Here is a 27,460-nt window from a genome sequence, read left to right on the forward strand (position 1 = left end):
CCACGACTCAAAAAGCCCGTCCTAGTTGCTGCTCTGAAGATGTGCCTGAGGTATCGGTTGAAACAAGAGAGGAGGGAAACTAACTCTAGTCAGCCTGTGTTCTCTAACTCCAAATCCCGACACCGTCTGTATGATCACACAGTCTGTTTAAACAAGGCATCTAGCCGGCAACACTAGTTCAGCATTCAGAATGTGGTGGTGCATTTTATATTCTCCAAATTCAGAGTGGCGTGGAGCTAAAACTGTGTTTTGTTTCTAGGCGATAGTGTATGAAGGCCAAGACAAGAACCCCGAAATGTGCAGAGTTCTGCTCACGCATGAAATAATGTGCAGGTAAGAAAGATCCTGTTTCCAGTTAATTAGCAAAAGAGAAGATGAATTTGTCTCTCCAAATCTAGGTTGGCCCTGGAGCTATTTTAGGACTTAAGCGTGTCTGTCCTGCCTGCAACAGCCCCAAAATAAGAGCATTCCGCTCATGTAATTAGCAGCAAAGCCTCAGCCATCAGACCCGTTTTCGATTATTTATAAAGGTTTGTCCTTCGGAGGCTGCTACTGGTTTGCATTTAGACACCTTAGCATTAATGGGCCCAGTATATGTTTCCCCGCCAAAAATAAATAAATAAATAAATTTCAGTCTTGCTCGCTGTAATTATTTATCCTCCCAACCATTGTGCCGGCACTAATCACATGACAAAGCGTGCTGTTGATGGCCCAGGTGGCTTTAATTCAGCTGGGTTCAGGCTTGAAATTTATAGCTCTCTCTTCTCCCACTTAACACAAACCTTCCTTGCAGTTTGTCTTTCCTGGGGCTTGCGCGTGTCAGTGTGGGTGAAGTTAGTGAGCGCTCTGTGCAACTGGTGATATCAAAATATCAACCGTGGGGCAGGAAATCCTCTTTTCTCCTTCGTTTCCTCGTTTGCCCCTTCGCAGCTCTGCTCTCTTTTTAGGAACTCTCTCTCCCTAACCCCAGCGTCCTTTCTGGGGCTGGCCCTTTACACTTGGCAGAGCCAAGCCTTGACTCTCCTTAACGTGGCCGTTTTGTAGCTGGTGGCTGGCTCTGGCTCTCTTCTAGCTGGTAAGAGTTCTTCCCTCCCGTTTTCTCTTTATGACCCAGGAGAACTTTTCACAGAGTCCTCCGAACATGTGAGTGACCCCAAACCTGCCATCCCGGGAGCATTCGTGGGAGTTTTGCAGGCTCAGAGGGCACAGCAGTTCTATGTTAAATGTAGCCACGCAATAAAGATGGACTTCTGCAGCGCGGCACAGGGAAGCGTGGCAGCCGCTTATGGTTCGGAGCAGTGAAAAACTCCAACTTAGTCTTTGCATGCACGGTGGCCTCCGAAGAATATTTACTAAAAAGTAGCAGTTTGGGCCCAAGCCCTGATGCCTGCATCTGGGTGAATGAGCTTTGGCTGTGGATGCGAGTGTGCCTGGGCAAATCTCCAGGCAGATTCGGCACCACCGGAGCCTACCACTTGGGTAGACATGGGTGGTGGGTGATGTAGGCAAGAGAAGGCATTGCCTTCCCCAAACTCCCTGCATTGGGGGCCTGGAGTGGCAGCTCTGCCCCTCCAGGTGGCCAGGAAGGATTGAGCTCGAGGGCTGGGATTGGCTGGGGCTTGGCTGGGGGAGGGAAGATTGTGGAAGGGGCGTGGTCATGGAGAAAGGGGTGTGGCTTTGGGCAGAAGGGGCAGGGTTTGGGCTTGCCTTCCCCAGCTGGGCCTTCTCCTGACGCTTGTATCCATAGATCCGCACTACTGTGAAGCCACCAGCTTCCCCCTTAACCCCCAGCTCTCGTGTGGTGCGGTGTTCTTCCCTTACAGCATGCATGGGAGCAAGTGGGCTAGGATCCTTGCCTGGCCCGTCTGGGGGAGAGACCCTCGGGTAGCAGGACGGCAGTGATTCTGCTGCCTCTGTGGCTCCCCACAGTGCTAGGGAAATGATCAGTTCTGGTATGGGATGTCGGGCGCGGACCGAGGCCTGCGAGCGGCGCCGGGTGCTGCTCTGGGATTTCACTCTACTAAGAACTCCCAGCCTGTTCTTGGTTAACCAACGGCAGCAGAGTCCTGTCAGCAGCCCAAGATCCCCCTAAAATACGTGGGCCTGTTTGCTCGACCTGCCGTTTGGAGACTCAGCAATGAACTCACCTCACGGCACAGGGCCCCTGAGTGGCGCACGCATAGGTCATCTGAGAGCCGTGATAGCCAAGCAGTTCTGTGGCTGCATACCAATCAGTACAGTGGCTACTGCTACAGCGAACTAGCCACGTTCTTCTGAAAATGTACGTAATTTGGAGAGCCAGCTAGCCACACTCAACCAGCCAAATAGCCACATGTGGCTAGTGGGTTGGCCCCCACGGTCCTAGAACAACAATGGCGGCACTGGTCCCTTGACTGAAATTAAACACCTGCTGGAGTGTTTGGAGGGTCGGTACCCATATGGGCTGATGTTACTGAATAATAGGCTGATTTCTTTTTAAATTCTGGGCTTTTTGGGCAAGGGTTGTCTGCTTCTATGTCTAAACCCCCCCCCTGCACGCAACCCCCCCCCCAACAAAAACAAAACAACCCCCTTCCAAAAAACAACAAAACAAAACAAAAAAATGTGTAGTCTTTAAGGTGCTACAGGACTAACACTATATATACGTATAACTACGTGTGTGTGTGTGTGTATATTATACACACACATATATAAGACTACTCATTTTTTGAAAGTTACAGGCTAACACAGCTACTCCTCTGTGCCTATCTGTCTGTCTGTGCACCTAATTAAGGGCCTCTGGGTGGTACCACAATACAAATAATAATCATTCTGCATCAAGGACCTGACTGTCCCGCTATTGAAGACAACAGCACAGCTCCCCATAACTTCTCTTGGCGCAGAACCAAATCCCCATTCGGAACCCAGTCAAGTGCGGCTTCATTTTCTGCAGAGCCAGTGCTGGCAGAAATCTCCCTGCACACTCCTTTGAAAGCCCGTAAGAGCTCCGTGGAGCCAGAAAGCTTGTCTTTTTCCCCCATAGAAGTTACTCCAATAAAAGACACTCCCTCGCCCACCTTGTCTCTCTTTGAAAGAGTAGGAATTACAGAGACACCGATGCATTCATTTTCCTAGACATACTTTTTGTAAAAAACTTGCAGAATATACACACGGATAGATTTCACCCAAAGTCCAATGTTTATCGACATCGAAGATTTACACTCATGTCAATATACTTTGACCCAGATAAAATTTATTCCATTATTGGAATGCTGAAAAAACTGACACTCAGATGCGGTCTTTCCATCTCTCTATGCAGTTTATATTTGTTCTTAACATTCATTGGCTCAAACTCTTTATTGCACTTGTCTGTCTTTACCATGAATTGCTTTTGTATTTTTTCTAAAACAAAAAGTATGGGGGAGAAAAAGAATTCAGACCACCGCAGGCAAATGTTGCCTGCCTGATGGGAAGAAACCAAATTCAAATTTCATATTGCAGATGTTAAAGTTTACGATTTTCCTGGCTGCCTCGAGATTTGTAAGGGGTGCTGTTTGTTTACTAGGGTGCTTGACCTTATTACACAAATCTGTCATCTATTGTGTTGCTAACACTCTTTTAAATTGCAAATGTGATGCTCTTTAGGGGACTGTGGAGGAAAAAAACCATCTCTCCACAGTGTACACCGTTCTATTTCTCTTGATTTCTTGCCTGTTGTAAGTGGAGGTGGGGATGTGTTGAATTTGCACCAGGGGTGCAAATGCAGCCTCAATTATAAGCATAAAATTAGAGTCTGTTCCCCATTAATCAGCCCAGCTAATTGCTATGCACTACCATTAGCCATATGGTGTGAAAGACAGCTTGCTCTCCCTAAGATGAAATTTCTTCATTTCAGACATGAAATAGAGAGGGCTCTGTATTTTAAAATAGCTTGTTTTCGATATTAAATTCCTAAACAACTTTCTGCAGAGCTTTCTATCAAGACTAACTGCACAATAAAACTTTGCATTGATGTGACAAAAGCTGTTTATTTATAGTGCACTAAAACTCTGGGGTAGATAAGACAAAGAATTCAAATATACAGGAAAGCCTCTTGCTAGTTGCCGAAAAGCGGGCCCGAGCTACATTTCAGGCGTTTGTAGGGATTTTGTTGCGCTTTGCGGATTACACAATAAGGCTGTCCATTGGGCTGACATGGTAACAATTGGGAAGAATTCATTGGCTCCATGGAATTGGTTCTTCGCAGAGGCAGTGAAAATAGGGACCATGTATAGTTAGACTTGCCTGACGCTTTCCTGTGTAAAACTCTGGTTTGGGTTGGTTATAACTTTGCCAAAATTAAATAACTGAGGCTGAAATGTCCCGTGCACGGTGAATGGCAACAGGTGCATTTTGGGGAACGTTGAAGTAGCATGGCTCTGCCATTTCCAAGAATGAAGGCAGGAAACATAGGCTTGTCCATGTATTAAAAAAAAAAAAATTACCGTTGCTGAGCTGAGAAACTCTCCCATGAGCGCAGAAGGTTGTCTTGGCCTCAGACTGCGGCCTTGTGCCAGCCCCATAAAAATCCCCCCTATTTGGCCAAGTTAACATCCTCTTCAAAAAACTCCATTTGCACATGCTCAGTAGAGTTGGGCATCTCACTCCTGGGAGGATGCCGTCTGCTCTGAGCATGCTTTTGTCACTCACAGCTCCTGGGTGGCAGCAGACTGTGCATGCTCCCACCTCCAGAGCAGAGTGGGGTGCACCCCCTGAGGGGGCATGGAGGGCAGTTCTGAGGGGGGCACGGCAGGGCCTGAGCAACACCTGGCCCCTCCCTTCCCCCAGCCCTGCCCCTGTCTGTCCCCCAGCCAGATTCCCGGCCCCACACTTGCCTGTCCCTGTTCCCAGCCTTAGCTGAAGGCCGAGGCTCCGTTCCTGGCCCAGGGATGAAGCGGGGGCAGGGATGGAGTGGAACTGCACCTGGCTGCAGGCCTGGCTTCTGGCCTCCCTCCTCAGGTCGGCTGCAGCCCTGTGCCCAGCCCCAGCCCTGTGCCCGGCCCCAGCCCTAAGCCGCCAGCCTGGGCCCCCTCACTGCTGTCCACCTCCCCAAGCTGTGGTCCTACACCCGGCTCCCGCTTGGGGCAGTGGGGGGCCATGGGCGGGTGTGACCCTCCGGAGCATGGGGACGATCAGTGAGATTGTGCTGGGGGGCGGGAGGCCGCACGTGAAACCTCTCTCCCCTCCCCTGGGCCTGCTGCTGCTCCCTGGTTTTCTGTGAGCTGGGGGCGGGGATGGAGTGTGGAGCTGCGGTGCTGCGCCCTGCGGACGACTCACGTTGGGGTTCGCATGCTGCGGAGAAGTTGCGTTCAGGGCTCCCTGGTGCAGGCAGCCTTGCGTGGCGGGTGCCGCTCCCCTCCAGGAGAGCCAACGAGCAGGGCTGAGCGTTGGGAGCAATTCCGCATGCCAGGACTGTCTGTGGCTCCCCGCCCTGCCTCCCCCAGCTGTTTCCACGGCAGCTCCAGAACGGGAGATGCGTAGCTTCTAGTCCCTCTATGCTTCCTAGTCCTTGGGTTCCCAAGCGCCCGGCCTGTGATTCCAAGAGACCTTTGCCATGCGTGTGCAAAGGGAGAAGGCTCCTCATGAGCTGCCCCTTCCCTTTCCACCAGCACAAGCACCAGTCATGGTCGGCGCTAGGCAAGGCAAGCGTCGGGGGCCATGCTAGCCAACAGCTCACAGGAGGGAGGATACAGGTGGTACTGGGGTGAAGAAGGCAGGAAGTAGTGGGGGAGGGGACAGTTGCCCCAGGGCGCCATGCTAGGGGGATGCCAATTTAGTCCCCCTCTGTTCCTCCTGGTATCCCTCAGCTTGCCTGCTCCTTTTCCGCCTGCCGCCCCCAGCCCCACCCTCCTCCATCTTCACCAGCGAGTTAGTGCATGCGCAGCCTGGCCCCAAACTGGAGGCCTGCTTCATGGGGGCAGCGCACAAATTTTGCCTTTGCCCCTGGGGGCATAACACCCTCGCTATGCCTCTGGGAGGAAGTAGGCTACATGAAGGAGAGCAGCCTCTATCTGAAACAGGGAGGGAGAAGAAAGTAAAGGGAGCAGGAACAGCGAAATGAGACGGCTCTCTCAGCATACTCTCTTTCTCCTGTGTTCAGGTTAGAATTGGTTAGGAGCCTCTTGGTTGGTTTTAATGTGTGTTGCTTAAGAGTGAGGGGTCACCAAATGAAATTAATAGGTAGCAGGTTTAAAATAAATAGAAGGAAGGGTTTCTTTATGCAGCACACAGTTAACTTGTGGAACTCCTTGCCAGAGGATGTTGTGAAGTCCAGGAATTTAAAGGTGCATCTCCACAGCACTGTAACTCAAAGTAAGATATTCAATTTGAGCTATGCACATTGCAGATCTTATTTCGATGCTATTTCAAAATAGCTTATTTCATTATTTGGAGCTGTCTACCCAGGACCAAGTTTCGAAATAAAGCGCTATTCCAAAATGTCCCTTACTCCTCACAGAATGAGGTTTACAGGGATGTCAGAATAGCGAGCCCAAAATAATGGGCTTGCTATGTAGATGCAGGATGGATGTTTCGGGATACTCCAGTATCCCAAAATAGCATTGCAATGTAGGCATACCCTAACAGGGTTCAAAAAAGAACTAGATAAATTCATGGGGGTTAGGTCGGGCAGACAGGACACTGGACTGGATGGACCTTTGGTCTGACCCGGTCTGGCCGCTCTTATGTTCCAACTAAACCCATGTGCATAGCATGTTTCTTTTTGGCTCTTCCTATGAAAATCGTGTTTTGAAAAGTGATCTTCAAGGGAGGGAAAAAAATTGGGATTGTGCCTTTCCCCACTCTCATTTTGATGTATAAAGAAAAACATTTCTTAATAAAACCCCTTTCTTTTGTACTTTTTAACCTTAGAAGCATGAAGAATATTTAGCCACATCTTTCCTGGGTTAGCTAGAGGATTTCTTGGGGGACTTTGGGAGTATTGGGAGCTTTCTTGGTTCTTAGTTGAAGGGATGAGGGAGGAGCATATTTAGCACAGACAGTTGCCATCCCAAGTGTTAATTAGCTATTAACAAAACCTAAAGCGTTTGAATCAGACTGAGGAAAAAAATCACTTCTCATGTCAGTGTACGAGGTTTCAAATTGAGGCTTGCTGTGATGTCTTAATCATCCAGTTGTCCATAGAAAAACCAGGCTAGACAATGCTTGAGTTCCTAATGCAAAGAGAAACCAGGGGAAAAATGCTTCACCCCCAACATTTTGGCCCTTCCTCATATTTCATAAATCTTCAAGGAGAAGGGCAGGTGCCCAGGTGTTTTGCCTTCACGTAATACAAAGGGCTGCGTTCGCCCACCCTTTAGTCCTGTTTACTGGTACCTGACTGCTCAGGAAGCCCTATGCATTGGCAACTCAAGGACTTTTGAAGGCAAACTCTCCCTGCAAGGAAATGAAACAAATCTATCCCCCCTGTGGCCTTCCTATGTGTTGATCCTCCCCATCTTCAGGCATGCTTCTTCACTCCACCCTTGACTTGTTCATGATGGGGGGGCTCCTTCAAAGGGCATGCATAGCCCGCCAGTAGGGTGAGGTATTTGGCCATGATCCAGGAACTGGTTTCATGTGGACCATTCTCCCATTGCTCCTTGTCCTGTCCTCCAAGGCCAAGGAGACCCCAGTTGGGTCATGTGTAGACACTGGGATCTGCATGTGGTGGGTTATTGTCCCTTACGCCTCGTACAATGAGGGTTATAGGAGTCGGGGTAAGAAGTCCTCCAGCTTGACAGTATTTCGAAATAACGCTAGTTATTCAATGCTATCTTTCTCTACGAGTAATCCTTTTGGAACCAGGGGACGACTCATGGGGCAACGTCCTTCTACATGGCAGTCTTAGAATGCCAGAATCTGGCCCTGTTGCATGTTAATCACAAGAACGACAGTGTCTTAACTTGGGCTAACAATGCTTCTACTTCAAGTGCAATCATTTACAATATAAGTGGCTTTTCCTACTTTGGTTTTGGGTCCATTCCACCATCCCATGTATTCTAGCTCCATTCCTTTTTATCAGCAAAAAAAATTCCCATGGCCTAGAAGCTTATTTTATTCCTTCTTAAATTCTCATATATTTTGTGTATCGAGGCTTTTAATGTTGTTGGCGAATCAGGGGTGAGATGGTACTGTGAAATGGATCACTTTTGGGGGCTGTCCTAAACACTGTGATTCGCACAGAACTGAACAGCCTGTGCATGCATTACCTTTGAAAAGTCTTAATCCTGAATAGTTGCCTTGAAGCTTTGAGAGTGAGAAGCATTATATATTTTTCCCCCCTCTTTGAAACTGTTTCTCCCACCCCCTTTTGGAAACCACATTTCAACAGGCTGGGTTTGTAAAGCCATTTTGTTGTTGTTTGTTGTTTTTAGTGTGGTTAGTGGCTGTCTCGCTAGTCTTGGTGGGTTATTGTATATTATTTTCTCTATTGTTCAGCAGCATAAGAGAACCTTTGTCATACTCCCAGCAGAGCTATTTATATAGTGCGGCATTTCTAATAACCACTTCCTGTGCTGGTGTTCTTCCGCCTTCTGTAGGAACAAAATAGTCCCTCTGGGTGTGTCTAGACTACAGGGTTTTTTCAAAAGAAGTGGCCTTTTTTTGAAAACTTCCCTTGCATCTAGACTGCTGCCGCATTCTTTTGACAGTAACTCAAAAGAACGCGGCAGTTTTTTGACCGTGGAAAACCTCGTTTTACAAGGAAGAATGCCTTTTTTCGAAAGTGCTCTTTTGAAAAAAGGTGTGATGTAATGCAAACTGTACTTTTTTGAAAGAGAGCATCCAGACTGCCTGGGTAATCTCTTTCGAAAACACGGCTTGCTTTTTCGAAAGTACTGGTTGTAGTCTAGATGCTCTTTTTCGAAAGAGGCTTTTTTGAAAGTATCTTTCAAAAAAGCCCCTTTCGAAAGAGGCTTGCAGTCTAGACGAGGCCTCTCTGAGGAAGTCAGAGTAGCAGTAATTCCTACCGGTACCCTAATCCTGAATGCTGAAATAGAAAATAGAGGTTACAGTTACGGTTATCGGTTTTACTTAGTTCCACTCAAAGCAAATCTAACGCTTACAAAAGTATTTGTTATAGAATCATAGAACACTAGCACTGGAATGAACCTCGAGAAGTCTTCGAGTCCAGTCTCCTGCCCTCATGGCAGGACCAAGCACTGTCTAGAATATCCCTGAGAGATGTCTATCCAACCTGCTCTTAAACATCGCCAGTGATGGAGGTTCCACAACCCCCCTAGACAATTTATTTCAGTGTTTAACCACCCTGACAGGCAGGAAGTTTTTTCGAATGTCCAACCTAAACCTCCTTTGCTGCAATTTAAGCCTATTGCTGTTTCTCCTATCCTCAGAGTCCAAGGAGAATAATTTTTCTCTCTCCTCCTTGTGACACCCTTTTAGGTACTTGAAAACCGCTATCATGTTCCCTTTCGGTCTTCTCTTTTCCAAACTAAACAAGCCCAGTTCCTTCAGCTTTCCCTCACAGATCATGTTTTCTAGAGCGTTTATCATTTTTGTTACTCTTCTCTGGACCTTCTCCAATCTCTCCACAACTTTCTTGAAATGTGGTGCCCAGAACTGGACACAATCCTTCAGCGCAGAGCAGAGCATAAGAATGACTTCTTGTGTCTTGCTCACAACACTCCTGTTAATGCAGCCCAGAACCATGTTGGCTTTTTTTTGCAACAGTGTCACATGATTGACTCATATTTAGCTTGTGGTCCACTCTGACCCCTAGATCCCTTTCCGCAGTACTCCTTTCTAGACAATGACTTCCCATTCGGTATGTGTGAAATGGTTTGTTCCTTCCTAAGTCGAGCACTTTGCATTTGTCCTTATTAAACTTCATCCTATTTACCTCAGACCATTTCTCTAGCTTCAGAGGGGTAGCAGAGTTAGTCGGTAACTGGAAAAATGTAAACAAGGAATAGTCTAGCAACACCTTAAAGACTAACAAAACATAGATCTGGTATCACAAGCTCTCATGGGTACACAAAAGTGGGTGGAACCCATGAAAGCTCATGATACCATCTACATGTTTTGTTTGTCTTTAAGATGCTGCTAGACTATTTTTTTTTTTTTTTTTTTTTTACGTTTGACCATTTCTCTAGTTTGTCCAGATCAGTTTGAATGTGTGCTCCTCCAAAGCACTTGCCAACCCTCCCAGCTTGGTTTCATTTTCAGACTTAATAAGCGTACTCTCTTTGCCATCATCTAAATTGTTGATGAAGTTATCGAACAGAACCAGTCCCAACAGAGACCCCTGCAGAACTCCCCTTATGTGCTTCCAGCATGATTGTGAACCATTGATGATTAATCTCTGAATAGTTGTTGTATATGGTGAGGCTTCTTGGTCCCTGTCAGATGGAGTAACCAGATAGCAAGGGAAAAAATGGGGCCAGGAGAGGGGGTGATGGCTGGTGCTTATGCAAACAAAGCCCCAAAGGTCACAGCTGTCCCTATAAAATGGGGTCACCCCACAATCAGTCTGCCCAAGGCAGAGGGCCCATCCTCTGTGGCCAAGCTGATAACATAGGGGCCCCACCCCTAGATCCATGCACAGACACTATCCTCCGTGCACAGCTCTCCAACCCCTAGCATGGCAGGGCAGCTAATCAACACAATGGGCACAGCTGAGGTCATGGTAGGGGTCTGTGCATGGGCTTAGGGCAGGCCAGGGGTGGGACTGCACCGGGCTGTGTTCTTTTACTCCAGTGGGGGATCCCTTATTAAGGGGGGAGAGATCCTTGGCAGGTGAGTACTGGTGGTTCTGCCACTAGGGAAAGGAAGGAAGTGGGTAAGTACCTGGTTGGGTCCACGGGCTTTGAGATTTGGTTCCCAGGAACGTCTAGGTCCACCTCTAATTGGTTTCTGCCCTAAGCAGAAATGGGTATATCCGATGCTAGGGATTGTGTGATATTTTAATGAGCCAGGCTCTTAATAGACAATAACCCCTGGCAAGAAATCATCACAAACAACAACTTTGCTCTCTTTGGAAACACTGAGCCGTCCTGGTTCAAAAGAATCCAAGACTCAAGGTCAGCACTGGAGCTGGTAGAGGGAGCTTACATTTCACATGGCTGCTTTGTGTCCGACCTGAGCCAACGGCGCTGGACTCTCCATCATACTATTAGCAATCATTAAAATGCTCCGAAAACTTAGAGAAACAGAGAGACACAAGCATGAAAAGCAGCAGCCAATGGTGTTCCTGTTTTAGCTTCCCAGCTATCAGTATTTTGAAAGGGGAAAATACTGTGCTGGGAATTTCTACTTCCCATGGAAACCAAGAGTATAATATGAGTGCATAGTGTAAGCACCAACCCAGATGTCAAAACTACGTACACTGGAAAAAAAATAGCCCACTCTTGGTATTGGTCTGTGTGCCCTGTGAAAAGGGATAGATCATACTCCCTATTTGAAGTGATCCCTGAATTATTGTTTGTGAAAGCGGGCAAAACCCCTTTCTCTTTGTCTGCCATTACTAACCAGCTGTGCAAGAAGTTAAACATAGTAATTAACCCATATGTGACCCACTAACTACGGCTGATTTCCAGACGGGGCAGGATGGTAACTCTAGCTTGCAATTTGAACCTCCTGTGTTCGTAATGATGATTTTACAGGGTAATGGTTGGCACTAAATCCTCTCCGTTTTGCTCCGTAGCCGGTGTTGTGACAAGAAAAGCTGTGGCAACAGAAATGAGACTCCATCAGACCCAGTGATAATTGACAGGTAAGGACCGCGATTGTTTCCTTCAATTTTATTTTAGTCCTCATTATAAGGACACACCTGTGCGGTGTGGCGAATGGGAAAAGGGGTCTGCGTCTCTGTGGCTGAAATTTTGTTGTTGATACCGAATTCGTTGCAGTGTGCGGTTGTGATTCCCAAGGAAGGACCATATGGAATGTAACTGCTCTTTGGAATGCTCCATTTTTTGCTGTCTGATTCATGTTCCTAAAGGGGATATTTTTCTTTGCTGACTTTCTGTGGCTCAGTTCACATGCTGTGCCAGGGAAGCTTCTGGAATAAAATAATGGTTTATGATTTATGGAATGTGGTTGGGCGCTTATAAATGTTTAACTTTAATTTGAAAAATGTTTGAATCATTATCACTTTCAGCTACAGTTGTCCTGTTGGATTTAATCCATCTACATTTTAAGGTTTTTATTTAGGCATAAAAACAGTTTTAAAAAAATCTGCAAACTAAGATTTTTCTCTGGTTGTTTTCTTTGGTTGGAGTGCTATTTTGACTATCCTGTCAGTTGGCTAATTTATTTTGCCCGTCTTAATTATTGTGTTTTTAAACAAATCCATATTACTAATCTGACATGCCCAAGCAAATCACTGTAGAACGATAAATCTGTTTTAATTGTTCTGAGCAACTGTCAGTCTGTTTGCAAATTATGCAAAGTTGCACCCGAATAGTCATTTTTAGATTTTAATTATTGGAATTCATTGTACAGAAACATATTTGATAAACAGTTTATTATGTGGCATTACTCTGAGAGTGTTAAATAGCTACAAAGGACTGAAACTGTCTGTCATCAAAAGCAATACTGTACGGTAATCGGTGAATATAGGGACCCTGAAGGGAAACTAACTTATATACAGGAAAAGCACAGGATAGAGGCTAGTTCTTCTTTGTCTTATTGTCTGCGTTAACGTCCGCTATATTGAGCTCAAAATAACTTTGGTGCGGGATTGTCCATTTTTATGAAAAAAGCTAAAGAATCAGATCTGTTCTGTGCCACAGCAAAACAGAATGATAGAAAAGAGAACACAGCAGAGAGAGACCAGTTGGCATTGTACTTAGGCAGTCTTTCAGGTTTATCTCTTGTTTGAGTTGGTTGAGTAAGGGCATGTTTTGGCAGCTTGGAGAGAAAACTATCAAGTCCTGAGATAATGTAAAATATATCTCTTTTAACTGTGCATCCTTTAGCTTAATATCAGAATTAGGTAACAACAGGGGAAGTAAAAGAACACATAAAAACACACCTCTGTAGAGAGCTCTCTAAGCAGGCTGCAGAATTGAACAGTATGAAATAGGGTGTTCAAGTGGTTACATGAAAGCGACGCAATTCCCATGCATTTTTCATTGTACTGAGAAGTGAAATGTTGCGATGCCAATAGCTGGTTTACAGAAATATTTTGTTTATCAATCCAACATGCACAACTGGTAGTTGCAACTTATTTAAGCTGTGAACTGTACAGATTTTCACCAGCTTTCATGGTGAGAAAAACAAACAAACAGCAAAACACTTCTGAAAAAAATTGATTTAACTTCCTAGTTGCACTCACATTAGCAGTTTTTACTGAAATGGAGAGAAGGCTTGCAATTTCAAATAACAGGTTTAAAAAAACCCAAGTTGAATACGGTTGAGATTATAATATAAATCTTACCTTGCCTCCCGCCATGCACCCCCTTTTGCTTGTGAATGGGTTAAGCTTTTAAGTTCTTCACTTGGTTTTAAATTGTGACTTTGATACAGAAGGTTGATATGACGGTGGTTTGAATAACATTTGATTTTGACCTGTTCCTGTGGGTTGCAATGGGATAAGAAATTTGACTCAGCAGTGCTGTAATTAGCCTTCCCTCTGTTTTTGAAACAGGATTGTGTTACCTGGATCGCATTAGTGTGGCTTCTATTGTTGCCGCTTTGCATCTGTCCCAGTAGGGTACTTAAAACCTTTTCTTGGCCGTAGCTAGTTCAGACAATTTTGGCCAAATAAGTACGTGCTTTGTGCAGTTAGTGGCTTCAGTGATGTTTCTCGTGACATTTATCCTATTCATTTTTTTCCCCTTTTGGTTTGAAAAGTATAAAGACCCCTATCTATATGGAGTCTGTATTTCTTAAGAGGAGTACTTGGAAAATTGTTGTAAAAAAAAGTCTGCCCAGGAACACGTGTTTAGTTGTGCTTCTTGTCATTTCTGTATGCATAAAATCTTCAGCTCCTGTGTCAATTGAGATCCAAAACCGTATTTAGCTATTTTTATTTGCATTTGAGGAAGCAGAATTTATTTGTCACTTGGTATAAAGCACTCCCTCCCATGTCTTGCTTTATCTTTGAATTTCATCTAACTTCAACACAGAATCACCATCTAAACTATCAGGTTTTTAGACAACCTTATTTGCATGAAAAACGCTGCCCTCTTCTCTCTTTTTTGACTGTCTTTTTTGGATTGGTTATTCAAGAAAGCCATTTGTGGGATACATATAGAACAGTCTTTGGGGCTACAGAGTTAACCTTTACAATGAACCTAAAAGTTAGAATTTTTTAACTAGATATTTAGGAAATATGGACTGTATCTTTTATTTTCTTCAAAATGGGATTACAATTTTAATAGATTATAATGAGACCAGTCTAGAAAATTACTTTATATTTTACTCTATCATAACAACATGCTGGATGGCTGTAAAAATGATCAAAAGACATTTAGCATCAGAGAATTCAGCAAATTCAGAGAAGAGAGGGATAAATCTATTCTTCTTATAGAGCAGTCATCTTAAGGAAGCTCATGGGCAGAAAAACCCAGTGTGCGTGGAATTGTCTTTTTAGAGTAGCCTCTATGTTTGGTCACTAACCCAGTTTTACACGTATCCAAACGGAGCTCCAGAACTAATTGTTGCAGAGGTATTATTGTCACTGCGTGAATGTACAACGATTCCTGTTACAAGTGAAGCACTGGGCTGTATAGTAAACCTAGATAAAACAAAAATGTAGCACTTCCTGTTATTTCTTTAAATTCTAGATTGATTTAACATTCAAATTGTGACTCATCTTTGAATTTATAAGGTTTGCAATAAAATTACTGTGCAGGAATTGAATAAATTGTGGTTTTATTACCCCCCTAGATATCCCTCTTTCCTAACCTTTTTCCTTACAGTTATCTTAGTTCAATAAATAAAACCTCATTAGACTATTCCCATTTCAACGAGTTTATTAAATTTTACAGGAGTAATTAGCATAAGCTGTGCTAATTTTTCTGGAAGACTAATGAGAGAGCTTCCTAATTAGGTTTGCTTTGTCAGAATCAGAAAAGATGATAATGACAAAAATCACGCAGGATGGGAAGTGGAGCTTTCTATTAGTTCTTGATTTGGGAAAATGGCTTTTGTACCCTGACACCCATGCCAACTTTTTTTTTTAAACCCAGCTGACCACTGCAGATTGTGATGTTCAATTGAGATATCAGTGCTTGCTGTGTTTTCCCTTACCTTTTATGGGCAGATTTAGTAAACAGTAGTCCTGCTGGTTGAGATAATACAGATTGAAAGTATCTCCAGCCCGTGGCAGACAAACTTCAGTATAAAGTGTCATGTCCTGTCTACTGGCCTATATGTCCTTCTACTGTGGGGTGTCAGCAAGTGACAACCGTGTGCCTGGTAATCTTTGCCCCAACTGTTTCCAGATGGCACGGTTAGTCAGTGCGATACAGGTTGAATCTCTCTAGTCTGGCACTCTTTGGTCTGGCAGCATCTGAGGCTGGCAGTGGATGTCCACTTATCATGGGTGTGGCCAAGTTTCCCTCAGTCCTGTAAAGTTTGTTTACAGCGGCCTGTCCTGGCTCAGTGTTCTTTCGCTCTAATTGATCCTAAATGTGTCTTCAAGACGGTCTTGGCTTGCCTTAATTTATGCTTCCTATTGGTGGCGTCTTACATCCAGCCAGTAGAGGAGCCAGGGGGATAGCCTGGCTACTCTGGGCCCCCTCTCCATTTTGTCTCACAATCTGGCATGCATCGGGGAGAGCTGGGAGCATGTGCTGCGTCTTCAGCTTGCCCTGCATCAGAAGGAGATGGTGACTTTCATGGAGATGGAGATTGTTCAGCGGACACTCCCGGCAAGGGAGCCAATATTGACACAATTGCAGAATAAACGGAGACGCCATTTTGGTTGCACAAATCCAAAATGAGGCTCATTGGAGGAACAGCAACATGGAAGTGTGTGACCATATGTTGGTCAAAAGAGGACTGTGGCAAGGGCTACATGTCCATACCTGATGTATGTCAAAGTAGGCTATCCTTGCTCAATCTGCTGGTACAGACCCATCTTCCCTAATGGCCCCATCCCAGTAAAGTTCTGCTCTTGTATCACACAGACCAAAGGTATTCATGCCTCATGCACGTTCTCAAAAGGGAAAGAATTCAGCCTAAATCAGGGACTGTGATTTGCCTTCAGCTCACGACTTGACTTTTTGAGTGGTACAAATGTCTGAATCCATCAGCCAATAAGCACTTCAAAACTCCGACTTGGCTTAGAAAGGAACCCCGGTGCGCCTTCGGGAATTGTGGAAGAACGACACGGGGTGGGTGCAAGAATTTTCCTTGGGTTCAGCCCATGTGGGCGTGTGCCTCTTTCCCCAGCCTTTCCTTACTCACACTCCTGAGTTCTACTCTGCGTTTCAACTTTGAATGAACCCCAAAATCTCAGAGCCGAAACTGGCAGCAACCAAACAACATCCACTTGTTTATTTGTTACATTGGTTTGGGAAAAGCCAAAGCATGTGATACGATGTTAGAATGATGGTGCAAAGCCCTAACACGCACTCGGCTCTGCTCAAGAGGTTTGTGAATCTCTTGGAAACCCAGTTCTGAAATTTCCAGTTGGTTTTCTGTTGTGTTGGGGGTTCTCTGTGAGTTGTAATAGTGTTCTGGGTTTCTCTGAAAACATGCCACACTGCACTACTAGGTACTCGATTCTCTCAGTAATAACTTTTGAAACTGCAGTTAGGGTTATAGGCTGTTTCATTCAGATCTCATCCTTGCTTATGATGATTTAATATCACATTAGTATCCGGAGTTCCCCGCCAGGATCAGAGGGTCTTTGTGCTAGATGTTGTCCAGATTCAGGTAGATAGAAGGTCTCAGTCCTGAAGAGACATTTTGCCATTAAGAATTAAGGGTTGGATTTTCAAAGGAACACAATGGAATTAGACATCCCCCAACTTTCATTTAATTTCATTGGAATTTTGGCACCTGGTTCCCTTAGCCTATCTTGAAAATCCGAACCTTGCTTCCAGGGGCCAGATTTTCAGACATGGGCCCATGAATTTTGGATATTTCAATTTTTAGATCTTTGTTTTGAGGAGGTCTTTGGTCTAATTTTTTCCTGGGGACACCCCAGAATATCAGGCTGCGGCATGGAATGCTGGGTGCTCAGAATCACCGGCCATCTGCAAACATTTTGGTTGATGGTGTCTGGCACCACGGGGTGCCTGCGAAGTGCAGAGCATGCTCAGTTGTCTCTGTGAATGAGCCCCCTCCCGGGAGGACCTCAGAACCTGCCTCTATGGGGGCCCTCCCTGAGTTTTCATTCGCAAAGCTTCAAAGGTGCTGCTCTTACCTACCGACGTCTTCACGCGAACGGCTCCCTCTGAGGTGCAAAGAGGCTGTGCTCAGCCCAGGGTGTTCCCAGGGTCTGTACAACGCCGCATAACACTTTCGCCTCCTTTTTTAAGGAAAAAAATCCAGAAATGTTGTGTTATCTAAACTGTTGCAGCGGAGGATAAATTTACCGTCCTTTCTTCCCTCCCTGATTTATTTCAACATTTGCTACCGCGGTGGGAATACACACCTGATTGCTAGGAATGAGACGGGTATGAAAATGTGTTTGTGGAGATGATACTAAATTTTACTGCAGATTGGCTAAAATGGTTTTGAATATGAGCTGTGTAGCGTGCATCTCTGGCAGCTTTGTGTAACCAAGAACACAGCCCTGCAAGTGCGCATGCAGGGGAATAATTTTTAGGGTGCTAGCCATCCTAGTGCTGAAAGTTTGCACAATTGGCCCCTAATGCAATCAATGAATGGCAGTCTGCGTGTTTCTGTTTTTATTGGCTACTCCTGAAAGATAACCATGATGTATTCAAATGCCCTTCAATACACTGGAGATATAGCACATTAACACAACCTACTGTTTTAAAAGATAAAATACAGTAAAAAGCAAATAGTGGTTTCTATGTAGCTCATAGTGAAGGTGACATCCTAGAAATGTATTTAATCTAGTGTCTGAAACAGCAGCACGTATACATAGTAGAAATGATAAATTCTGGTATGAGTTTTCTCTTTTCCTGTAGTATCAGTTTTTCTTCTGTAACAGTTCTGGAAAAATACAGAAAAGCCACACAAAGTTTCCAGTGTATCACATTAGCAACTTTGCTGAGGTAGTTTGTGATCAGAATATATTACTGTATCAAAGGAGTGTTTGCTTTTTGCTCACGACAGTATTTTAAACTTTTAAAAAGTAGCACAAAGAGTTTTCTACGCTACTTTTAACATAGACATTTTAAATGGGAAAGCAATATTTCTGTGGATTTCATTTGTGTTTAATATGAAGAAAGTGTTGAAAATATTTTATTTCGTTGCCCTGAAATTATATCCTGGGCGATACAAATGTGACCCAGATATACAGACTTTCACTGCAGTCAGGGAAATACTACAAACAGTACTGTTTTGTGCTTAGTTTCTAGCTGCCTGTAAAGGTAAAGGCTGATGAAGATCAATCTAACAAAGACCATTACTCCAATTACAAGCCTTTGTCCTAAAGAAAATAAAGGTTTAGACTTACAGTATTCATTTATAACAGAATTTTAATGACCTTAACGTGGCAAAACTGAGTCTGATTTTTTTGTTAAAAAAACTATAGCAGAAGCAATCCATGAATTCTGAATATTCCATGTCCTCTCTTATTAAGGGCACAGATTTGAAATGCAGTGAAACTAATTCGGCCATTCTGGTTTCTGCCCCACTCCCGGTCAGTGTAACACACACCACATCGGTAGTGGAAGCAGAGTGGTCCTTGGGACCCTTTTGGATTTTTTTTTTCTCGACTGTGAAGTGCAGGGTTCTCTTTCCAGCAATACAGAGCAGGGGAAGGCTGAAAAATAAAATAAAATGTAATGTCTCAAGCAGACAAGCTGGCAAATCTATACAGCTGTGTAGCAACTCAATAACCTCCAAAGTGGCATACTGCAACTATACCATTGGGCTAACCATTTGAGACACAATAGTTTTGTAATAGAATATAAAAAGTAATAGTGTTAGCTAACACATCCTTAATAAGATATTGTCCACTGCTCTGCCATATGCTACAGAGCAGCCTCCGACTCCGTGGGGCTTTTGATTCCTCTCAATAAGATTATTTCAAATACTCTAATCCTGAATCATTGACATGAATACAAAAGCCTAGTGACATCTAATAGATGCCTCTTGGCTTTGCTTTTCCTCTTGTTCCTTTCCTTTTTCTTCTCTTTTTACCTGACAAAAAGCTCCCAGATACTTGGGCTCTGTCGCTCCGTAGCAGCATGTGGGTCTCCTCATGAAATATAAAGGAGGAAAAAGGACTGACATAGGGCTGATAAGCCATAGAGCAAAGGACCATAGATTAAAAGTAAATGCCAGTAAATCCTACCCTGTACACTTGTTCTTTTATTGTTTTCTTTAACACCTTCCATGCCAGAGAGCGGGAGGAGATTTTGTTTGGCAGGATACTGGGTAGTGTTGCAAAGATCCTCAAATCTTGCTGTAGATTTCACATTTAATTGACTGATCCTTCCCTTCCCTCCCCCGACATGCTAAATGTGGTTACAGAATGTCAATTTCAGCCAATAGGGTTGTTTAGTGAGCGAAATGTGATGATGCTTTTTAGTTAAAAGTGATCTTTTCTTGCACAGAAGAAAAACCGTGATACCAAACTGTTGTCCCCTCTCAGAGGGGGCTTTCTTCTGAAACGAGTTTAAATAAATAAATAAATAAAATATATTAAACAACACGCCTAGATGTCTGATAATGCATTAGTAAGTTCTCTTTTCATGTCAGGGTTGTTCCAGACTGGCTGTTTGAGTCAGGGACACCTTTGCTTCATTTCACTGTCCTTTTACATGCTTCCAAAACGGTTCCTGAGCTGAATATCAAAGCCATTTTTTTGGAAGAGTTATTAATGCAGGGTACAGTCAACGGCTCTGCTGGGTAAAAAAAAAATCACAAGGACTGTAAAACAACAGTTAGATCAATCCTTTTAACATCGGATGGCATTCAAAAAACCATTTTCAGTAATTTTCTCCATCATTATGTAGGCTCCCTTCCAGGTTTTTTGACGGGGATAACTAACCACTTCTATCCAGTTGGATTCTCGTCGTTTTTATAGTCTGTATGAATATAATCTTCCCGTCAGACTTTTTGGCATCTACCTCACTACATAACCATTGGCTGACATCCCAGATGTTCACTCACTTTGATAACTGGATGTTAAAAAACATATTACCTCGCCTGGATTTTGTAGAAGGATGTCACAAGAAGGGGAAGGGCTGTAGGGGAAGAAGAAAATTAGCCACATGTGGCGCTATTAAGCATAGGTGTAAGGAGTGTTCCCAGCGTGCTTCATATTTCTTTGCATGACTTCAGTCTGGCAACGGCCAGGTTGTGATGCCAGATGCATGGCACGCAACTCTTTGTACCGGGGAGAAATTCGTTGCTACCTGTGGGCCGGCATGAGCATGTGCAGACTCGGAAATGCATGCTGACAGGTGCCACTCATCTGCGACAGGAGTTTAGCCTCGTGTCCAGATGTTCATTTTTTAAAAATACGCCCTGTAGAATGTTGGGGTAGGCCTGAGATAAATAAGGGGTTGAGTAATTGCTACCATGGCGATGGGGGGACAGCACGGGCAGGCACTGTCCCTATGGATTTGTAGTCATGCTTCCCTGCTTCCTTGGGATAGCTAAGCACCTAACTGTACCAAGGGTGTAACTTTTTACGAAAGCTCTATGTGCTAAACAAATAACTTTCTCCCTGTCCCCTTATCTGTTCCCATTCACCCTGAAGGGTCACATCTCCTTTCCCCTTTGGATGCTGCTGATTTAAGGAGTTTTAGGATGTGAAAACTGCTGACCTCAACAACAAAACTATAAACAGGGGCAGGTATAATTATATTCATCACATGCTTATGATGATTATGCATTAGATGGGTGTTGTCATTGATAAGGGTATTTACCTACTAACTACAATCAAAAGGTGGACCTGTGGTTGATTTGCAACGAGGACTCCTGTGGCACCTTATAGACTAACGGATGTGTTGGAGCAGAAGCTTTCGTGAGCAAAGACCCACTTCATCAGATACATGTCTGCACGAAGTGGGTCTTTGCCCACGAAAGCTTCTGCTCCAATGCATCTGTTAGTCTATAAGGTGCCACAGGACCCCTTGTCGCTTTTGCAGATCCAGACTAACACGGCTACCCCTCTGATTCTTTGACACTGTGGTTGATTTGTTGCTCTCTCCGATCCCAAGGTTCAGGGGTGTCCGTGGCGGAGCGAGTGTCTGCCATAAAGAAGCCTGTTTACTCCATTCGTCTCTGGGTGGCCTGTTCTTTCCTAACATAGATTCCCACTGTCATACTAAGGAGCTGACTTTTAATCCAGTGTTGGATTCTCTGTGGTCTAGAGCAGAGATTTTGACCCCCATCTAGCTGGGCTCCTTAGCCATGTAGCAACAGGGAGATGTCCTGATTCCTTGGCACTCCTTTGGGACCTTCCTTGGATGTCACAGCCTCGGGGCTGAGAACTTCACCACCTGGACCCTCTCACATTTTACAAGCCTCTCCGTAGAATTTGCTTCCTTATTAGCGATCACTCTTAGGGGCTCTGGACGTGGCACCAAGGGTTCGGTGGGTTGCTCACCTGCTCAAGGAGTGGCTCTGGGGGTAGCTGTGTGGTGGGGGAAGCAGTGGCCGGATACTCCCCGAGGGAGCCGCTCCCCAGCTCTGTTAGGCTGGGCTTGTTCCAGGCCATGTTGGGGTAGGCACTTTGGAGTCACATATTAGAGGCATTCTCTGCCCCTGCAAGCTTACCATAAGGACGGCCCATACTGGGTCAGACCAAAGGTGCATCTAGCCCAGTGTCCTGTCCTCTGACAGTGGCCAATGCCAGATGCCCCAGAAGGAATGAACAGAACAGGGAATCATCAAGTGATCCCTCTCTCATCGCCCATTCCCTGCTACTGAGAAACAAAAGCTAGGGATATCCTTCCTACCCATCCTGGCTATTAAGTATTGATGGACCTAACCTCCTTGAATTTATCTAGCTCTTTTTTTTGACCCCTGTTAATGTTCTGGCCTTCACTATATCCTTTGGCGAGGAGTTCCACAGGTTGACTGTGTACTGCAGAAGAAATACTTCCTTTAGTTTGTTTTAAACCTGCTATCTATTAGTTTCATTTAGTGATCCCTAGTTCTTATATTATAGGAACAAATAAATAATTTTTCCTTCTTCACTTTTTCTACCCCAGTCATGATTTTTTTAGACCTCTATCGTATCCCTCCTTAGTCTCCTCTTTTCTAAGCTGAAAAGTCCCTGTCTTTTTAATCTCTCTTCATATGGCAGCCATCTAAATAGGCAAGACATCTTAGCTGTGTTGAGCTACTTGATTTTAAAGTCTATTTAGTTCAGCTTGAGGAATCACTCTGGCACGCTGGAAAACGGAATAAACCATGCCCTAGTGTAGGAAGAATACTCCTAGATAAATCCATTATTAGTACAGGAATGGTCACACTTTGTATGCCTTATAATGGGAGAAACATTCTTGTTTCAAGAGTACCTCACTGTGTCAGTTGCAGCTTAATTCGTCAGAAACAACCAGAATATTAAACAGTAGATTAACAATACTTTAAAAACAATTAGGGATTTCTAATATTGGACAATTAATGCCCTTCAAATCATCAAGGGTTTATGATGCCTGGAGTGTTAATATCCTTAAAGGCATTTGGGCTTTGTCCATGTATGTTTCAGATTTTTCTAACTAACTAACTAACTAACTAACTAAGCTATTTTTCCTGGTTATTATTGACTCTTGGAGTGTATTCATAACAAGGCCAGCCCTGTTCACATTCTCAGCCATCCATGCTTGAAAGGGCAACATGCTATTAGTTAATATTTGTGTTGCTATAAGTGGCATGATATCTGAGATTGTTCCGGGGGAAATGAAAGAGAATTTTGTGAATCTTTCTTTTCCATGGTAACACAGTTATGTCCCATTAGTCTGTCAAATACGAAACAAGTTCCCAACGACAACACATTTAAACAAGCCGTTGTTTTGCACCGAAGGGTGGGGAGTCTTGGCCCTCTCTTCCACAGGCAGTCTTCTCAGCCCGGGCTGTCGTAGTTAGTGAAGGGTTAATGACTTGCAGTCTGCTCCCAGCAATCCCATCACGTGCCTGGTTGACTCTGAATGAAGGGGCTGGCGGTTGCCTAAAGGGCATCCTTTCCTCGCTTTCTCGTAGGCCACCTGGGCAGATGAGATCGGGTCCAGTCTATCCCTAGGACACAAAATCCAATCAGGCACTGCCTCTTCTGGTCTCAGTGACCTGTGTGCTTGGGAAGGGAAAAGAAAGTGAGGGAGCTAATCATGGATCGGCGACATCTTTCTGGCTTTAGGGGACTCCTGTCTCTCCAGAAGGAAGGAAGTTTTCCCTTCAATTTCAAGATAAGGTGTCATTCATGAGAGCAGTGTGCTGAACTAATCAGGTTAATTGAGAGGCCCTGAATAACACTCATTGAGCGGATCTCCTCTTCCTGTTAAAGGCAGATAGTGCAGACCGAGATTACCCACGTTTTAAACCCTTTCTGACCATCTCTGAATTCCGGGCAGAATCCAGAATGCTGAACGGCAGCCGAGACGGGCGCCTCCAATTTATTTCTGGTGCGAAGAAAGTCTCACCCAAATCAGGCCAGATTCTCAGCAGGTGGCAATCCCACGGCTTCCTCAAAGGCAATGGAATTAGGCCAGTTTACACCTGCGGAGGATCTGGCCCATTGTTTTCTCAAAGACACGGTGAACTAGTCTTGGCAGAGGATTGGCTCATGTTTGACATGGTCTTGTGTTTTTTTTAACATTAAAATTGTTTGAGACCTCACTCATGGCAAGTCTGCAGGAAAGATTAATTTAAAAAAGAAGATGATGTTGCCAGGGTTGGAAGCAGATAGCAGTTGTTTTTATTGCTGTTACAGTATCATTTCCCTTTAAACCCATTCTGATCAAAGTGGCTGTACGTGATTTTATTCAAGTTTACCAAAATGCGAAAGCATTTCCCTCTGCTCTTGCCAAATTAGGAACATCCAGGCTGCAAACATCATTCTAATCTTCCTACTAGCCACAATCTATTACATTTTCTTTGCAAATGTTGTAACCATTAGAGGAAAAGAGAGTATAAAAAAATCTATAAAACAGGACTCTTTTTTTGCCCTTCTCCAAAGCTAACTGGGTGTTAGTGTAATTTAAACAAGGTCATTGGTTTCCCAATTCCCCCTGCCCCCCCCTTTCGAAGTTTCAGGAATGACTTTAATGATCTCTACAGTCAAATTTTCACTGCTGTCCCTGTGAAAGCCTGTAGTCATGGATTGCTGGGATTATTTTCTTTAGCACTTGGGGAATAGAGAAACTGGTTGTTTCAAAATTAGAACCAGCTGGGTTCTCAGAGCTATCATTTAGTAGAAGCTACTTGGCACAGAACGCCTTAGCGCAGGTTAAGCAGTGTTTGGTTTACCACACTTGATTATGCAATGCAAGGAATTATTTTGTTTATCCCATTAATATACATCTTCAGTGCTGCTATTGTCAGACCTTCCTTTAAGATCAACTACTAGCCAAACTTCTTTGCTTCAGCAAAATGTAACAGCACAGGTTTCTTGCGATTCAGTCCTCAGCATGGTATTTTTATGTTCCAAGTAGAAAATAAAATTAAACCCGCAGTACAAGATCATCTTGTTTCTGACGTGCATTATACAGATGGAAGGTAAGCAGGCAAGCTGCTGAACAGATTAATAGGACAAAAGGAAAAGGAGAGAGAACTATTATCCAACCTCTTTTGTTACCTTCTAAAACAAGCGGCAGGGGTGATATCCTGTATCTATTCTGCCTGTCTTTCCAGCATGGATAAATTAGTTGTTTGTCAGACCTTATTCATCTATATTAGTGCCAAGCTCAATTTGAAATTAGGCTCGCACCTTTTATCCAAAAAATATGCGAGCCCAGAATTTTTCCTGAGCATTTTGTCAAAGTGAAAAACACAGCATCCTGTTCTGCTCTTAGTTGTTTGACTGTCAATATGAAGGAACGCCACTGAACTTAATGGAGATGCTCCAGGTTTGTAAATGAGAGAAGACTGTGCTGTTTGGAATATGGGAATTTTTCTCTTTGTGTATCTGTTTATACAGAGCTACAGATATAGTCTTAATTGGGTTTATATTCTGCTTAACAGTTGGCAATTATTAGGGTGGTTTATTCTTGAAAATGAATTTTTTAAAGATAAACATTGATGTGTCAGAAATTAATTGATTAGATCAGGATTCTGTAGAAAAAGGATGTTCCCGAAAGACATTTTACAAGCTTTTTTAAAACCCCCCAAAGCTTATAGAACAAAACGATTAATTAGTCAGCTTTGGGGAACTTAATGCTTAAATGTAGTATTTAAAAAGCAAAACAAAAAAGACATCCGCAATGTAATTTTTGGACTGTCATTAACCTCTGAAGCACAGCCGAAGTATATTTAAGGAAAGATGAAACCATGTAGTGCTGCATATATTCAGATCATTTTTTTTACCTGAATATTCTTTACATATAAACCTTTTCTTAGGATTTCATACTGAAACATATGTCTTACAGTCACTGCTAATCTTACATTTATTAGGCTTTTAATTTGGCATATTTTTTTCTGGAGTACATTTATTCAATGCTTCGGTTTGTTAGCGTATATGTATTCTGTTTTTCTTTAAAGCTGTTTTTATAAACAAATAACTATTACATTTCCAGTCACTCAAATTTGGACAGAATTTTACTTCCTGTTTCAAAGGTCAAGGAAAGCTGACCTCAACAGCAGTGTGGAGGCTGCTGAATTATTCATATCATTGACTTTGTGTCAGCTTCCACATTTGTGCAGAGGGATGTTTTATTCATTTATCTCATTTAGGGTTCTTCTCTGCACCTGTTTCTACCATTAAGTACCCTGTAATTTGCATTTGATGCTAATTTAGTTTCATATCAGCCTGGTCCCCCCTTGTTAATTTAATTTTCTAAGACCCTTTTCATTACAGTAGAAATGTTTCCCTCTTTAAAGCAAACATCTATACAAGTAATTGTATAAACTGCCTTTTAAATAATATCTTTTAGAAGATTCCATCGTTTAATTCCTTAATTCCTATAATTAGCCATGGTTTGATTAATGTTTCAAAGGGTTAAGTTAAAATACAGAGTTACTTAAATGCATACTTGAATAATTTTCTCTGCAGATAACATTTTCTGCTTTGCTGCTTTTATTCCGTTTATGGTTCTGAAAATTACATGCGCTAACAAGCCCTAATTTTCCTCACTTAATGACTTTTATTTTGTTGACTAATAGCTGTTTTTAAATATATAATCATCAGGATCTTAACATTGCTGATGTCATGCTTAGTTTTTCTTCCAGTCTATGGTAAATGATTAAGAAAAAATGCTGGAGCCAAAAAAAGCAACTCTAGGCTTCTCTCAAAACTGTAACGACTTAAAATATTAGTACAGTTTATTTCTCCAGAAAAGGAGATGGAACCATAATTGCTGTGCTCTCTCAAACAGCATGATTAGCGGTGATGGTTGAAAGCGGCAGATGTGGGAAAATATTTTAGGATATAGCCATTGTATGTTTGTTTTTACAGGTCAGCTGTTTGCATCGAGGATGCTCCTATCGGGCAAAAAATTACATGATTTTCACATCCAAGGGAGTTTGTTTGCCTTGGTGCAAGAAGGAAAAATAAATGAACAGAGGGTCTGTGATGGAAAAGTCGAGTAATTTTGCCCTCATGTGGACTTATTTAAAACAACATTGTATAATTGCTTCTGTGTAAAGTGTTTTGTGCTCATATCTCCGTGGTGGACGGTTCTGAAACTGTCCTTCCTTCCTCCCCCTCCGTAATCTATAGCCGTGCAAATCTGCACCTATCCGCTTTGTATTGTGGGTATGTGCATCTGTGGATGTGGATCCGATATCCACAGCTCATTTTTGCAGGTGCAAATGTTGTATCTGTGTGGGGCTCTACCCCCTGTTCCCCTCGCACACATTAGGACAAGAGAAAATGTATAGGAGAACCTCAGTTTTCATATACACAGACACTTTAAGTTACTAGCTCTTTTCCTTCCCAAAGTTGGACCTGAACACACACATCGGTGTCAATGCATTCCTGTGGCTGGAAGGAACAAGCAGCTGGGGTTTGCTACTGCAGCAAAAGATGGCTTGTGTGCTTGTTCGCTCCTGTGTATAGTAGGGACGTACTGATGGACAGGCACACATCCCTCCTAACAGGCATGGGACCCACAACTCGACCGGCCAGCTCGTTGCAAAATTCCAGAGCTGGCCCTGTTGGCCGGTTGTCAGCGCCACAGCTACCCTGCACCTCCGATGAAATCTTGATGCGTGTGAAGAT

At 43.6% G+C, this 27,460-nt stretch overlaps 1 protein-coding gene across 8 annotated transcripts in view; it reads left to right on the forward strand.

Moving 5' to 3' along the window:
- EBF1 (EBF transcription factor 1) overlaps nt 1-27,460 on the forward strand; it is a 347,143-nt gene that overhangs the window by 14,457 nt on the left and 305,226 nt on the right. For all 8 annotated transcript variants that reach the window (XM_075900634.2, XM_075900635.2, XM_075900636.2 and 5 more), the window contains exons 5-6: nt 260-333; nt 11,681-11,749. In XM_075900634.2, the coding sequence (XP_075756749.1) occupies nt 260-333; nt 11,681-11,749 (143 nt within the window). The remainder of the gene's footprint in view (nt 1-259; nt 334-11,680; nt 11,750-27,460) is intronic.

Source organism: Pelodiscus sinensis, chromosome 16, assembly GCF_052426305.1.
Source record: "Pelodiscus sinensis isolate ZL-2025 chromosome 16, ASM5242630v1, whole genome shotgun sequence".
NCBI classification, from domain to species: domain Eukaryota; kingdom Metazoa; phylum Chordata; order Testudines; family Trionychidae; genus Pelodiscus; species Pelodiscus sinensis.